This window comes from Scyliorhinus torazame, chromosome 1, assembly GCF_047496885.1.
Source record: "Scyliorhinus torazame isolate Kashiwa2021f chromosome 1, sScyTor2.1, whole genome shotgun sequence".
Classification (NCBI taxonomy): Eukaryota; Metazoa; Chordata; class Chondrichthyes; order Carcharhiniformes; family Scyliorhinidae; genus Scyliorhinus; species Scyliorhinus torazame.
The window spans coordinates 257,133,579-257,146,685 of NC_092707.1; the positions used below are offsets into that span (position 1 = coordinate 257,133,579).

Below are 13,107 nucleotides of genomic sequence, written 5' to 3' on the forward strand. Positions count from 1 at the left end.
GTATACACCTGTTCTCTTAAGTCGGGGTGTTAATGTTAATTTATTATTTAGGTACGGGGGGGAGGGGTTTGGGGGGTTGCTTTTTTAGATTGTGTTTTGTACTTAACCCTGTTGGGTTCTTTTTTCTTATTTTGTTATTGATATTTTATGAAAACCTTTAATAAAAATTATTTTAAAAAAAAAACATAAGCCAGGGCACAGGGTGGAGGCGTTCACCCTCCGGAGCACCTCACACCAGAACCCCTACTCCATACCCTCTCCCAATTCTTCCTCTCACTTTTTGCCTTGATCCCTTTCCAGTGGTGCCTTCTCCTCTTCCAAAATAGCTCCGTAAACCGCCGACACTACCCCCTTCTCCAGTCTCCCTGTCGTCAGCACCTCCAGCAATGTGGAGGCTGGCTCCTCCGGAAAGCTCTGTTTCTCCTTTCTGACAAAGTCTCGAACCTGCATGTATATAAATATTTCCCCCTGCTCCAGCCCATACTTCGCTCCCAACTCCTTCAATCCTGCAGACCGACCCCAAGAAATAAATCTTTTAGAGTTCTAATTCCGTTCTCCTCCCATCTCCGAAAATTTCCATCTCACTTCCCTGGCTCAAATCTATGGTTACCCCGAATCGGCATTTCCCTTGACTCTGCCCCCAACCCGAAGTGCTGGCAAAACTGCATCCAAATTCTCAATGAAGCTATTACTACGGGACTCCCTGAGTATCTCCCCGGGGCCGTCGGGAGCAGCGCTGTCGCTAGCGCCTTCAATCCCGACCCCTTATTCAAACTCTCCTCCATTCTGACCCACTGGGAGTAAACCCCTCTGCCCAGCTCCGTACCTTCTCCACATTCGCCGCCCAGTAATAATATATCAGGTTTAGAAGACCCAATTCCCCTGCCTGCCTTCCTCTCTGTAGTAACACCGTTCTAATTCTGGCCACCTCCCTCCCCATATGAGCAAGATAATCATCCTTTCAATCTCTCTAAAAAATGCCTTTGGCAGGAAAATCTGCAGGCATTGGAAAATAAACAGAAATATTTTACACCCAATTATAAGTTTAGTCACTGCCGTGATGTAGGAAATACTGCAGATAATTATTCGCAGTAGGCTCCAACATCCTGCCATGTGATAAAGACCAGTTCATCATTTATCTTGTGACAACTGAGGGATAAATATTGGCCAGGTCACTGAAGATAGCTTCCCTGATCCTCTTTGAAATAGTATCATGTGAACATTTGTATCCATTCTAAAGGGCAAATGCCTTAATTGAGCATCTCCTCCAAAGACAGCACTTGCGCTGGTGTGCCACTCTCTCATCTTGTATTAGGTTTGTCAGACTTGATTCTGTTCTCAAGCCTTAGTGGGGCTTGAACTCTTATCTTTTGACTCATGGATAAGAATGCCGCCACTGAACCACAGCTGACCATTGACCTAGCACTGAAAGGATTAATTAATTTAAAAAAAAAAAAAAATTTTTTTTAAGAGTATCCAATTTTTTTTCCAATTAAGGGGCAATTTAGCGTGGCCAATTCACCGACCCTACACATCTTTGGGTTGTGGGGGTGAGAACCACGCAAACATGGGGAGAATGTCTAAAAGGATTAATTTCATAATCTATATTAATTACTAAATCAGTTTGAAAGAAACATCTACTCCAAAAGTACTATAAAATGCAAATTACTGGGGCGGCACGGTGGTACAGTGGTTCGCACTGCTGCCTCACAGCGCTGAGGTCCTGGGTTTGATCCCTGCCCTGGATCACTGTCCATGCACATTCTCCCTGTCTCTGCATGGGTCTCAGCCCCCACAACCCAAAGATGTGCAGAGTAGGTGGATTGGAGATGCCAAATTGCCCCTTAATTGGGGAGAAAAAAAATTGGGTACTCTAAATTTTTATTAAAAATTGCAAATTATTTATTTGATAAATGTTCCAAAGTCTTATGGTCTCAAATTTATTTTTCTTTCCCTTAGGTTGGATTACATGTTGTTCATATTTGTCTTCCAGAAGAAACTGCTACTGAGGAGGTAACTGAGTTTTTGATATTCATTGTTTTGATGTGCTGGTCTAACCAACGTAACCCTTTTAGACTGTATCACCACCCAGATCAGAAAATTGGGTGAGGTGTATAATGAAATGAAATGAAAATCGCTTATTGTCACAAGTAGGCTTCAATGAAGTTACTGTGAAAAGCCCCTAGTCGCCACATTCCGGCGCCTGTTCGGGGAGGCTGTTAGGATGGATGATTTGTGGTTGCCTGGTAATAAAAGGAAAATTTACTTCCATTCTCATTCAGGCCTCAGGGTGGTTACATATTATGCAAATTGTAAAGCACAGAAGTAGATGAGCTTAACAGGTCTGTTCTGGTGTTGGAACTGACTAAACTTGCCTATTACAATTCTCTCCTGGCTGCTTTTCTGCCTTTCACCCTCCATAAATTGAGCTCATTCAAACTCGTTACAAGTTCAGTTTTCTCATCATTCCTGAACCTGCTGACAAACATTGGCTTCCAGACTGGCAACACCTCGAGTTACAAGTTCTCAACCTTGTGTTCAAATCCCTCCTTCATGGCTTCAGTCCTCCCCCGTTCTGTAACCTGCTTCAGCCCAACAACCCTCCCATAAGTGTTCCAATTCTGGCTTCAGGTCCCCCTATTTCCTTTACCCTATCATTGGTAACCATGCTTTCAGCTCAAGGCCTTAAGTTCTAGAATTCCTTCTCTAAACCTCTCCACTTATTTACTTCCTTTTTAAGACATTCTTTGAAACTTACATCTTTGACCTAGTTTTTGTCCATCTGTCCTAAACCTTTAGGCTTGCTGTCAAATTGTGTTTGATAATGAATGTTACAATGAAACACCTTGGGGTTGTAAATGTGTATTTTAAATGCAAGTTGTTGGGCGGCATGTTGGCACAGTGGTTAGTACTGCTGCCTCACGGCTCTGAGGTCCCCGGTCCGATCCCGGCTCACTGTCCGTGTGGAGTTTGCACATTTTCCCCATGTCTGCGTGGGTGTCACCCCCACAAACCCAAAGATGTGCAGCATAGGTAGATTGAAAATACTTTTCACTGTATAATAGTACATGTGACAATAATAAATCAAATCAAAGGCCACGCTAAATTGCCCCTTAAAGGGGAAAAGAAAATTGGATATTCTAAATTTATTTTTTAAAAAAAAATGCAAGTTGTTATTACATTTCTTTTGGTGGTTTAGATTTTAGACGAGATCACGAAGCTAAATGAAGACCCTAAAATCCAAGGCTTGGTCCTTCCCCGCAGCCTTGTGATGAGCGACGCAGCAATAAATACATTGGTTCCCGAGAAGGATGTTGACGGGTGAGTGTTCTCTCTCCAGCAGATGAACCTTCTCCACTATGGTCTGATAGTGCATGATGAGAGCTTCACATTCACATTCAGGTCAGGCTTGGGGGCAGATGCAGACAGAATTTAAAAGCAAGTGTGACCATTAAATTGCAGAGGATGGGACCCGGACAGCTGAAGGCATGGCTGCCAATGGGTTGAGAAGGGTATGCGGGATGGACAAGAGATCTAGAAGAGTTGTAGGGTTGGAGAAGGTCTGAGATGGGAAGACTATGGAGAAATCTGACCATAAAATTTGGGAATATTAAGATCAAGTTTTCTACTTCGAGAAATGAATATAGAGGGGAGATTTGATAGAGAACTAGAGTCGCAGATTTAAAGTGAGTGGCAGAATACTCAAAGGTGTGAAAAATTATGCAGCAAGTGGTCTGGGATGCACAGTTTGAAAAGGTAGTGGTTTCTGGTACGGCTGTGCTAGGCCATCCAAATCCCGAAGGGTAACTTGAACAAGCTACCGTAATGGTTTGCCAATTGTATATTAAGAGGAGTTATCTGAAGTCCAATGAAGAACATTCCTTTTTTTTGAAATATATTTTATTTAAATTTTTCAAACAGAAATTTTCCGTTTTTACAACTTAATAAAGGAATATACATTAAACGTTATTTAAATAATATATTAAACTAACAACAAATGAAAAAAGAGATAAACAAAAAGCAAATATCAACAACTGGCAAAAAACAAAAACACGGGATAATACCCCCCCCCCCCCCCCCTCCTCCCTGGGTTGCTACTGCTGTCCTTTCTGTTTTTCCATTATCGTTCCGCGAGATAGTCAAGGAGCGGTTGCCACCGCCTGGTGAACCCCTGAGCCGATCCTCTTAACGCATATTTTATTCGTTCCAGTCTTATGAACCTTGCCATGTCGTTTATCCAGGCCTCCACGCCCGGGGAATGAGGAACATTTCTGACCACTTCTGAAGCTTTTAATTTAAGTAAAGAAAAAAAAAAACACTGAAAGTGTTGCTAACTTTTGGTTGGTTCAATTGGCTCTGTTTGATAACCTTTGCTCTCGAGTCGCCAGGTATCTTTATGATATCGCCACGATTAAGTAATGATCAATAACTCAACACACCAGTTAGTAAGATTCAAATCAAAGCACATTTATTATACACAGTAAATCGCTACTCATGCATAAATTCTACTTCTACAACTAACAGGCCTATACTTGGCTTCGGACTGGCCCACCAGGTCAGGGGAACAAATGGCCTTTCATTTGGATTCTGAAACTGCGAGATTCAAAGCCGCTATGGACAGGTAGCTAGGAGCGCCTATCTCGTAGCGAGAGTCGACTTGAGACTTCAGTGATGCGGCTGCTTGGACAGTTCACTCTCAAGAGTTGGTTTGCGTTGCTGAGTGACCCTGTCAAGAAGAACGATTTGAACTTGGGGGCTTAACTTTATAGTCCCCAGGGGCTTCCCGCCTTTCGAGGCGGACCCCGTACCTGGTTCCAGGTGATTGGACTTCATTCCAATCGCTTGGTTTGATTTCTCCAATACTGGAGCGGTTCCCTGATCGATGGGCGGTCTTGGTGTCTGTTAACCTCTTTTGTGTTGGCTCCTGCTGGCGCCAGGGAGTCTGGCTTAGCTTTGTTTGTCCCAAATGCTGCGATTGTTCCCGGGGATTGCTTATTAGTATGTAGATGGCTGCTACATTAGTATGCAGATGGCTGCTTGTATCGATGCTGTCTGGGCTTTTGCAGAGTTTAATACACAGTAACTTGCACCTGCTGGTTTCTGCCCGTGTTGGCTGAATTTCCCTGCTGCCTTTGCTGTTCTCCATTTTATATTGGGAGTTGGCCAACTCAGGTGGCTACACTCCCTCCTTGTGATCCTAACGCGAAGCGTGAAGGATCACATGACTGCGTTGCTTTCCATTCCCTGACCCAGCGAGCACTCTTCTATGGCCTCTACACTGACCATAACTATGCAAAAATTTTTAACTAACATTTCTGGGGAGCGCTATGTCAAACGGGCATGCATTACAAAACAAGAAAATGGGAACTTCTAACTATCCTTAATAAACTACACTCACTCAAATATTTCATCACACTAACTTCCTAAACCATACAAACAAAATCATAGCAGTTTTATACACATTTCCCTGGCTTGGCAGTCATTCTCAGGATTGTACAATTGCTCATGAACATTTCTTTATTTGCAACAAACAAACGCAAACGAGTGCTCTTTATTATAGATCGCGGGGGTCTGGTCATATCCGAAAATAGGGGATCTTATTCTATATATCGGTGCGAGCGCGGTAGCCTCCCCTTCTCCATTTTCTCAGACGAATAGTCTGCACGATGCAGCAGAGTATTGCCAATACCAATAGGGATTCTATCACGTAGGACAGGGAGTACCAGGTTATCAACCTGTCACACCAAGATAGTGTGGTGTCGCTTGTGGCTGGGCTCTGGGTACTGTGGGGAAGTGAATCTTGGGGCTGGTTTAGCTCACTGGGCTAAATCGCTGGCTTTTAAGGCAGGCCAGCAGCACGGTTCAATTCCCGTACCAGCCTCCCCGAACAGGTGCCGGAATGTCGTGACTAGGGGCTTTTCACAGTAACTTCATTGAAGCCTACTCGTGACAATAAGCGATTCTCATTTCATTTTCATTCATTTCATTTCATTTCATTTTCATTTTAATCATTAACGGCTGGGGGGAGTTGAGGTCAGGGGGTTCGCGTTCGCGCGCAACCAAATGTCCATTATGGCGATGAGCCACGCGGAGGATGTCCTCATGGTTCTTCTTTCACTTCTCTTCTCTTCTCCGGTCCTGGAGCTTCTGGAGTTCTGTGTGATCAAGCATAGTGTCTGTTACTACCTTGTTTTAATATTTCGTACGATAGCCTGTCTGTCCTTTAGTGCCAATTACTCCCTTTATAATTGGTCACTATGTGTGACTCCCTCATTTTTTTTCAAAAACCGAATTTCAGGACAAGACACACTTACAAATAATGAACCAGTGCGAGCCGTCTCGCAGACTGTGCGATTTACCATCCAAATGTTTGAGGATGTAAATAGCATAAGGCTAGCAACCTAAGGGTTACCTGAAACAAAAGAAAACTTTTTGAACAAAACGTTGTCGAAATGAGGTGCGTATGGGGCGCGACGGGTACCATTTGGATGGCGTCCCCGGGTAGGACGGCGACCAATGCCGTGTGTGCCCTACCCGAGCATAGCTGACCAGAGGGGGGGGTTCCCAGGCAGGGCGGGTCCCAATGCCGTTTCTCCACTGCCTGGGCAACCGACAAGAACGGGCAAGAAATGTAGTCATCGTGGGGGGTTGCCGTATTGGTTCTTCCTTCGAACCAGAAGGGCAGTTACGAACGAGGGTCTGTGTATCTGTCGACAGACGAGTTCCTCTGAACTGGTGCCTGGGACATTAACAAGTCTCTGTGGACAAACTAGTTCCTCTGAACTACCGTCTGGCCAAACTAGTTTCTCTGACTCTGAGTGGGCGTCAGAGGGGTGGTGGCGTGGGGCCGTGGAAAAATGTTTTTCCGGTCTGACGTACAACATTTAACAGTACAAGTACAAACAACATAAAACATGCTGCAGGTTCCATCAGAAAGGACACCGTTTTCTCCCAAGCGGTTCCTTTTAAAACATCATCTGGGCACCTCCGTTATCGGTTGCGAACAGGGTCGCAAAGGGGTTCTTGTTTTGGGAGTCAGACTCCACGTCGTCATCTTCTCCCGGATGCCAAACTCTCGAGTGTATCAGGGCTGATCGGGCTGAGTCCGGACGAGTCTGTACGAATTATCGCGGTGCCAAAAGGTGGTGTCTAATTCTGTGGGGACGGAGTCGGGGTCGTCATTGTCAGTCGGTGGTGGGGTTTGTTGAGGAATGTGATCATGAAGGGATCACTCGAATCGTGGTCAGAATCATGGGTGTGGGTCCTGTTGCATGGGGATAGTAGGGTGGTGTGCTATGGCTATTGTCAGAGTCACAGTCGCTGTCGCTGCTGCTGCAGTCTGTGGGCATCCGGGGCGGAGTGTATATTTTGGGGGTGGAGTCGGGGTTGAGTCCGTGGCTGGGCTGGACGTGTTGGGGGAGGGTAGGGTTACGTTGGCTGTGGGCGGGGCGTGGTCTGCTGCGTCGAGCATGACGTGATGTGCGTGATTAGACTGTGTTCCATATGCCTTCATCTGGTTGATATGGAACCACGCAGTCTTTCCATTGGGGCACTTTATTTTGTAGACGGAAGGGCTTACTTTGCCCGCAATAGAATACGGACCCGAGTACTTAGGTGACAGGAATGTGCTGGGGTTGTATACGGAGAGCATGCCTTGCTGTCCTACACTGAACTCAGTCGCATGCACTGTCTTATCGAAACAGGCCATGCTCTGTTTCTTTCTTGTGCCCAATTTCACTGCGGCTGCTAGCTGAGCCGTTTTAACATTCTCCACTAATTGTTTGACTGCGTTCTCGTATGTGAGGGCCGTCACTTCGGGGCTGGTCAAGTCTAAGCCTAATAAAAATTCTGTGCCTTTCATGGGGTGTCCGGTCATGAGGGTGTGTGGGGTGTAACCTGTGGATGTGGAAACCGTATTTCGCAAAAACATCAGTGCAAAAGGGAGGACTGAGTCCCAAGTGGTGTTGTTCTGCTGGACCATTTTTCTGAAGGTGGATTTTAGGGTCCGATTCATGCGCTCCACGATACCACTCGACTGGGGGTGGAATGCATTGTGGAATTTTTGGGTAATGCCAAAATTCGTGAGGACGTTCTTCATGACAGGTCCTGTAAAATGGGAACCTTGGTCAGATTCAATGCTGCGGGGGAGGCCCCATCTCGTAAAGATGTGGTGGGTGAGGATCTTAGCTGTGGTCTTTGCCGTGTTTGTTCTGGATGGGAATGCTTCCACCCATTTGGTAAACGTGTCTATCACCAAGAGTACATATTTATAACCATTCCTGCAAGGGGGCAATGGTCCTATATCAATCTGGAGGTTAGTCCAGGGGCCATTAACGGGTCGGGTGTGACTGAGCTGAGCCTTCTTGGCATATCTGTCCGGATTATTCTGGGCACAGATAAGACAATTCTCAACGTAGTGAGTAACATCTTCTTTTAAACTCGGCCACCAGCAGAGCTGCCTGAGGTGGGCTGTAGTGGGATCGATGCCCTGATGTCCATGACCGTCATGGAATAAACAAATGAGTTGGTTCCTGTCCTGTTCAGGAACCACATAGAGGGTGTTTTTTAACACCACACCGTCATGTGTGGTCAGAGCATTTTTAAACCTCTCGTAGGGTGCTGGATCGTTTCCTTTTAAAATCTCCGTGAGATTGCTGTCCTGCACTAAATCCTTGATCTTAGTCTGCGAGACCTGAACTGCATTCACTGGTGCGCTTTCGGGGGGTGTCCAGGAATATCCATGCCTGGAACCTGCTTTAGCCAGTGCTTTTACATTTCCAGGAGGTGACTTCGAACTTTGACTATACCAAAAGTCCTGTTCTGTGCTCTCTCTATGATGTGATGGAGTAATGGGGCTGAAGGGAGGGGTTTTCCGTCTGCAGAAACAAATCCTCTTGCTTTCCACAGGGGTAGGAATTCCGTAAGGCTGTTGCAGACATAGAGGCTGTCCAAGTATATGTCTGCTGGGCTGGGGAAAGAATCTGGGTGTTCCACTATGTATGCGATGGCCGCAAGTTCTGCCGCCTGCGCGCCTAAGTGTCCTGGAAATTTTATTGCTATTTCTTCTAGGGCGCGCCCTGCGCGTCCTCGACATGAATACCGCATCCTGTTATGTGCTTCCCTTCTAATATTGTGGAAGATCCATCTACATATATCTTTATGGGTTCACACGTGTCTGTGTGCTTGGGGCTCTGGATTTTAAAAAAATATATATATTTTATTAAAGTTTTCAAACAGAATTTTTCCACTTTACAAATCAACATAAAAATAGCACAGTAACTGATAAACAACATTATTTAAATAAAATAGTGAACTAACAAAGTAACAAAAAAAATAGTGCCCCCCCCCGGGCTGCTGCTGCTGACTATCTATTTTCCCTTAACGTTCCGCGAGATAGTCAAGGAACGGTTGCCACCGCCTGGAGAACCCCTGAGCCGATCCTCTCAGCGCAAATTTCATTTGTTCTAGTTTTATGAACCCTGCCATATCGTTTATCCAGGCCTCCACGCTGGGGGGTTTCGCTTCCTTCCACATGAGTAAGATCCTTCGCCAGGCTATCAGGGACGCAAAGGCCAGAATATCGGCCTCTTTTGCCTCCGGCACTCCCGGCTCTTCCGCTACCCCAAATATTGCTAACCCCCAGCCTGGCTTGACCCAGACCTTCACCACTTTTGAGATCACCTTTGCCACTCCCCTCCAGTACTCATCCAGTGCCGGACACGACCAGAACATGTGTGTGTTGTTCGCCGGGCTTCCCAAGCATCTCCCGCACTTGTCCTCCACTCCGAAGAACCTGCTCAGTCTTGCTCCCGTCATATGTGCTCTGTGTAGAACCTTAAATTGTATCAGGCTAAGCCTGGCACACGAAGACGAGGAATTTACCCTACTTCGGGCACGGGAGACTGCTGAGTAAAATAAGGGCCCATGGTATTCGAGGCAAGGTACTAACATGGATTGACGATTGGCTGTCAGGCAGAAGGCAGAGAGTTGGGATAAAAGGTTCTTTTTCGGAATGGCAACCGGTGACGAGTGGTGTCCCGCAGGGTTCAGTGTTGGGGCCACAGCTGTTCTCTTTATATATTAACGATCTAGATGACGGGACTGAGGGCATTCTGGCTAAGTTTGCCGATGATACAAAGATAGGTGGAGGGGCAGGTAGTATGGAGGAGGTGGGGAGGCTGCAGAAAGATTTAGACAGTTTAGGAGAGTGGTCCAAGAAATGGCTGATGAAATTCAACGTGGGCAAGTGCGAGGTCTTGCACTTTGGAAAAAAGAATAGAGGCATGGACTATTTTCTAAACGGTGACAAAATTCATAATGCTGAAGTGCAAAGGGACTTGGGAGTCCTAGTCCAGGATTCTCTAAAGGTAAACTTGCAGGTTGAGTCCGTAATTAAGAAAGCAAATGCAATGTTGTCATTCATCTCAAGAGACTTGGAATATAAAAGCAAGGATGTACTTCTGAAGCTTTATAAAGCATTAGTTAGGCCCCATTTAGAATACTGTGAGCAATTTTGGGCCCCACACCTCAGGAAGGACATACTGGCACTGGAGCGGGTCCAGCAGAGATTCACACGGATGATCCCAGGAATGGTAGGCCTAACATACGATGAACGTCTGAGGATCCTGGGATTATATTCATTGGAGTTTAGGAGGTTGAGGGGAGATCTAATAGAAACTTACAAGATAATGAATGGCTTAGATAGGGTGGATGTAGGGAAGTTGTTTCCATTAGCAGGGGAGACTAGGACCCGGGGGCACAGCCTTAGAATGAAAGGGAGTCACTTTAGAACAGAGATGAGGAGAAATTTCTTCAGCCAGAGAGTGGTGGGTCTGTGCAATTCATTGCCACAGAGGGCGGTGGAGGCCGGGACGTTGAGTGTCTTTAAGACAGAAGTTGATAAATTCTTGATTTCTCAAGGAATTAAGGGCTCTGGAGAGAGAGCGGGTAAATGGAGTTGAAATCAGCCATGATTGAATGGTGGAGTGGACTCGATGGACCGAATGGCCTTACTTCCACTCCTATGTCTTATGGTCTTAAACACCTCATTTACCTTCCCTGCTCTCTGCTCCGTAGTTCCCATTTCATCCCTAACTCCCCCAATCTCCCTCGCCGCTATCCTCTTGCGAAGTTGTTGGGCCAGCAGCCGGCTCGCCTTTTCCCCATACTCATATCTCATCCCCTGTGCCTTCCTCCACTGTGCCTCTGCCTTTCCTGTGGTCAGCAGGTCAAACTCCGTCTGAAGTCTTCGCCTCTCTCTGTATAGTCCTTCGGGGCCTCCACATATCTTTTGTCCACCCTCAAGATCTCCCCCACTAATCTCTCCCTTTCTTTGCCCTCTTGTTTCTCATTGTGAGCTCTAATGGAGATCAACTCTCCCCTAACCACCGCCTTCAGCGCTTCCCATACTACCCCCACCTGGACCTCACCATCGTCATTGACCTCCAGGTACCTCTCAATACATCCCCGCACCCTTCCACAGACCCCCTCATCTGCCAAAAGTCCCACATCCAGTCGCCAGAGTGGGCGCTGCTCCCTCTCCTCTCCTAATTCCAGATCCACCCAGTGTGGGGCATGGTCTGAAACGGCTATGGCCGAGTACTCCGTTCCTGCCAACTTCGAGATCAGTGCCCTACTCAAAACAAAGAAATCTATCAGGGAGTATACCTTGTGGACATGGGAGAAAAAGGAGAACTCTTTGGCCAGCGGCCTAGCAAATCTCCACGGTTCCACTCCCCCCATTTGCTCCATGAACCCCCTAAGCACCTTGGCTGCTGCCGGCCCAGGCTTCCCACCTCCAGGTCCGGGATACGTCCCAGCATCCGCTTCATAAAACCTGCGTCATCCCAGTTCGGGACATATACATTTACCAGCACGACCTCCTTTCCCTGCAATCTACCACTCACCATCACGTATCTACCCCCGTTATCCACCACTATATTCCTAGCCTCGAACGACACCCGTTTCCCCACCAATATTGCCTCCCCCCTATTTTTCACGTCCAACCCTGAGTGGAACACCTGTCCCACCCATCCTTACCCTAACCTGATCCGCCACCTTCTGATGCGTCTCCTGAAGCATGACTACATCCGCCTTCAGTCTTTTTCAGTGCGCGAACACTCGGGCCCTCTTAATCGGCCCATTCAGGCCTCTCACATTCCACGTGTTCAGCCGGATTGGGGGGGGCCACCACCCCCCCCACCCCCGCCGACTAGCCATCCCACCCATCCCCCAGGCGGTGCGTTCCCCTCCCGACCACCTCTCCTCTTGCCAGCTCCCCCTTGCTCTCAGCAGCAGCAACCCAGTTAGTGTCGTCGCCCCCCCCCCCCCCCCCCCCCCCCCCCCCCGGGCTAGATCCCCATCTAGCATGGTTACTCCCCCCATGATGCTTCCGAAAGTCAGCTAACTCTAACTGACCCCGGCTTCCCCCGTTCTCTCCTTGACCCCCCTGTGTGTGGAACTCTCTTCCTTCCTGCGCCTATCTTCCCGCCATCATCTCCATAGCGTGGGAAAAACTCTGCGCTTTCCTATCGGCCCCGCCCCCTATGGCGCAGCTCCCTCATTCCCCCTTCTCAGTCCCTTTTTCCACCGGCGCCCACATTTCTCCGTGTCCCCCTATCAAGAGGAGAAAAATTCCCCGTCTTTCGTTTCAATACTATAAACATCCCATTCCCCAATCTACACTTCTGTACATCAACCTCGTTGTCTCTCCCCCCCCCCCCCCCCGCCCCCCCCAACATCAGTCTCTCCGTTCTAGTCCAGTTTCTCCTCTTGGATGAAGGCCCATGCCTCATCTGCCGTTTCAAAGTAGTAGTGCTTGCCCTGGTGCGTGACCCACAATCGTGCCGGCTGCAGCATCCCAAATTTTATTTTCTTCCTGTGAAGCACCGCCTTGGCCTGATTGCAGCTCGCTCTCCTTCTCGCCACCTCCTCGCTCCAGTCCTGATACACTCGTATCACCGCATTCTCCCACCTGCTACTCCGTACCTTCTTGGCCCAGCTCAAGACAGCCTCTCTGTCCGTGAAGCGGTGAAATCTCACCACTATCGCCCCTTGGTAGTTCTCCCGCCTTTGGTCTCCTCACAAGGACCCGGTGAGCCCCTTCCA

General features: G+C 47.6%; 1 protein-coding gene across 1 annotated transcript in view; it reads left to right on the top strand.

The window, feature by feature from the left end:
* The window catches only part of mthfd1l (methylenetetrahydrofolate dehydrogenase (NADP+ dependent) 1 like), a 316,218-nt gene that overhangs the window by 27,342 nt on the left and 275,769 nt on the right, over positions 1-13,107 (top strand). Inside the window, exons 4-5 of the mRNA XM_072504179.1 lie at positions 1,960-2,013; positions 3,200-3,321. Of these exons, the coding sequence (XP_072360280.1) occupies positions 1,960-2,013; positions 3,200-3,321 (176 nt within the window). The remainder of the gene's footprint in view (positions 1-1,959; positions 2,014-3,199; positions 3,322-13,107) is intronic.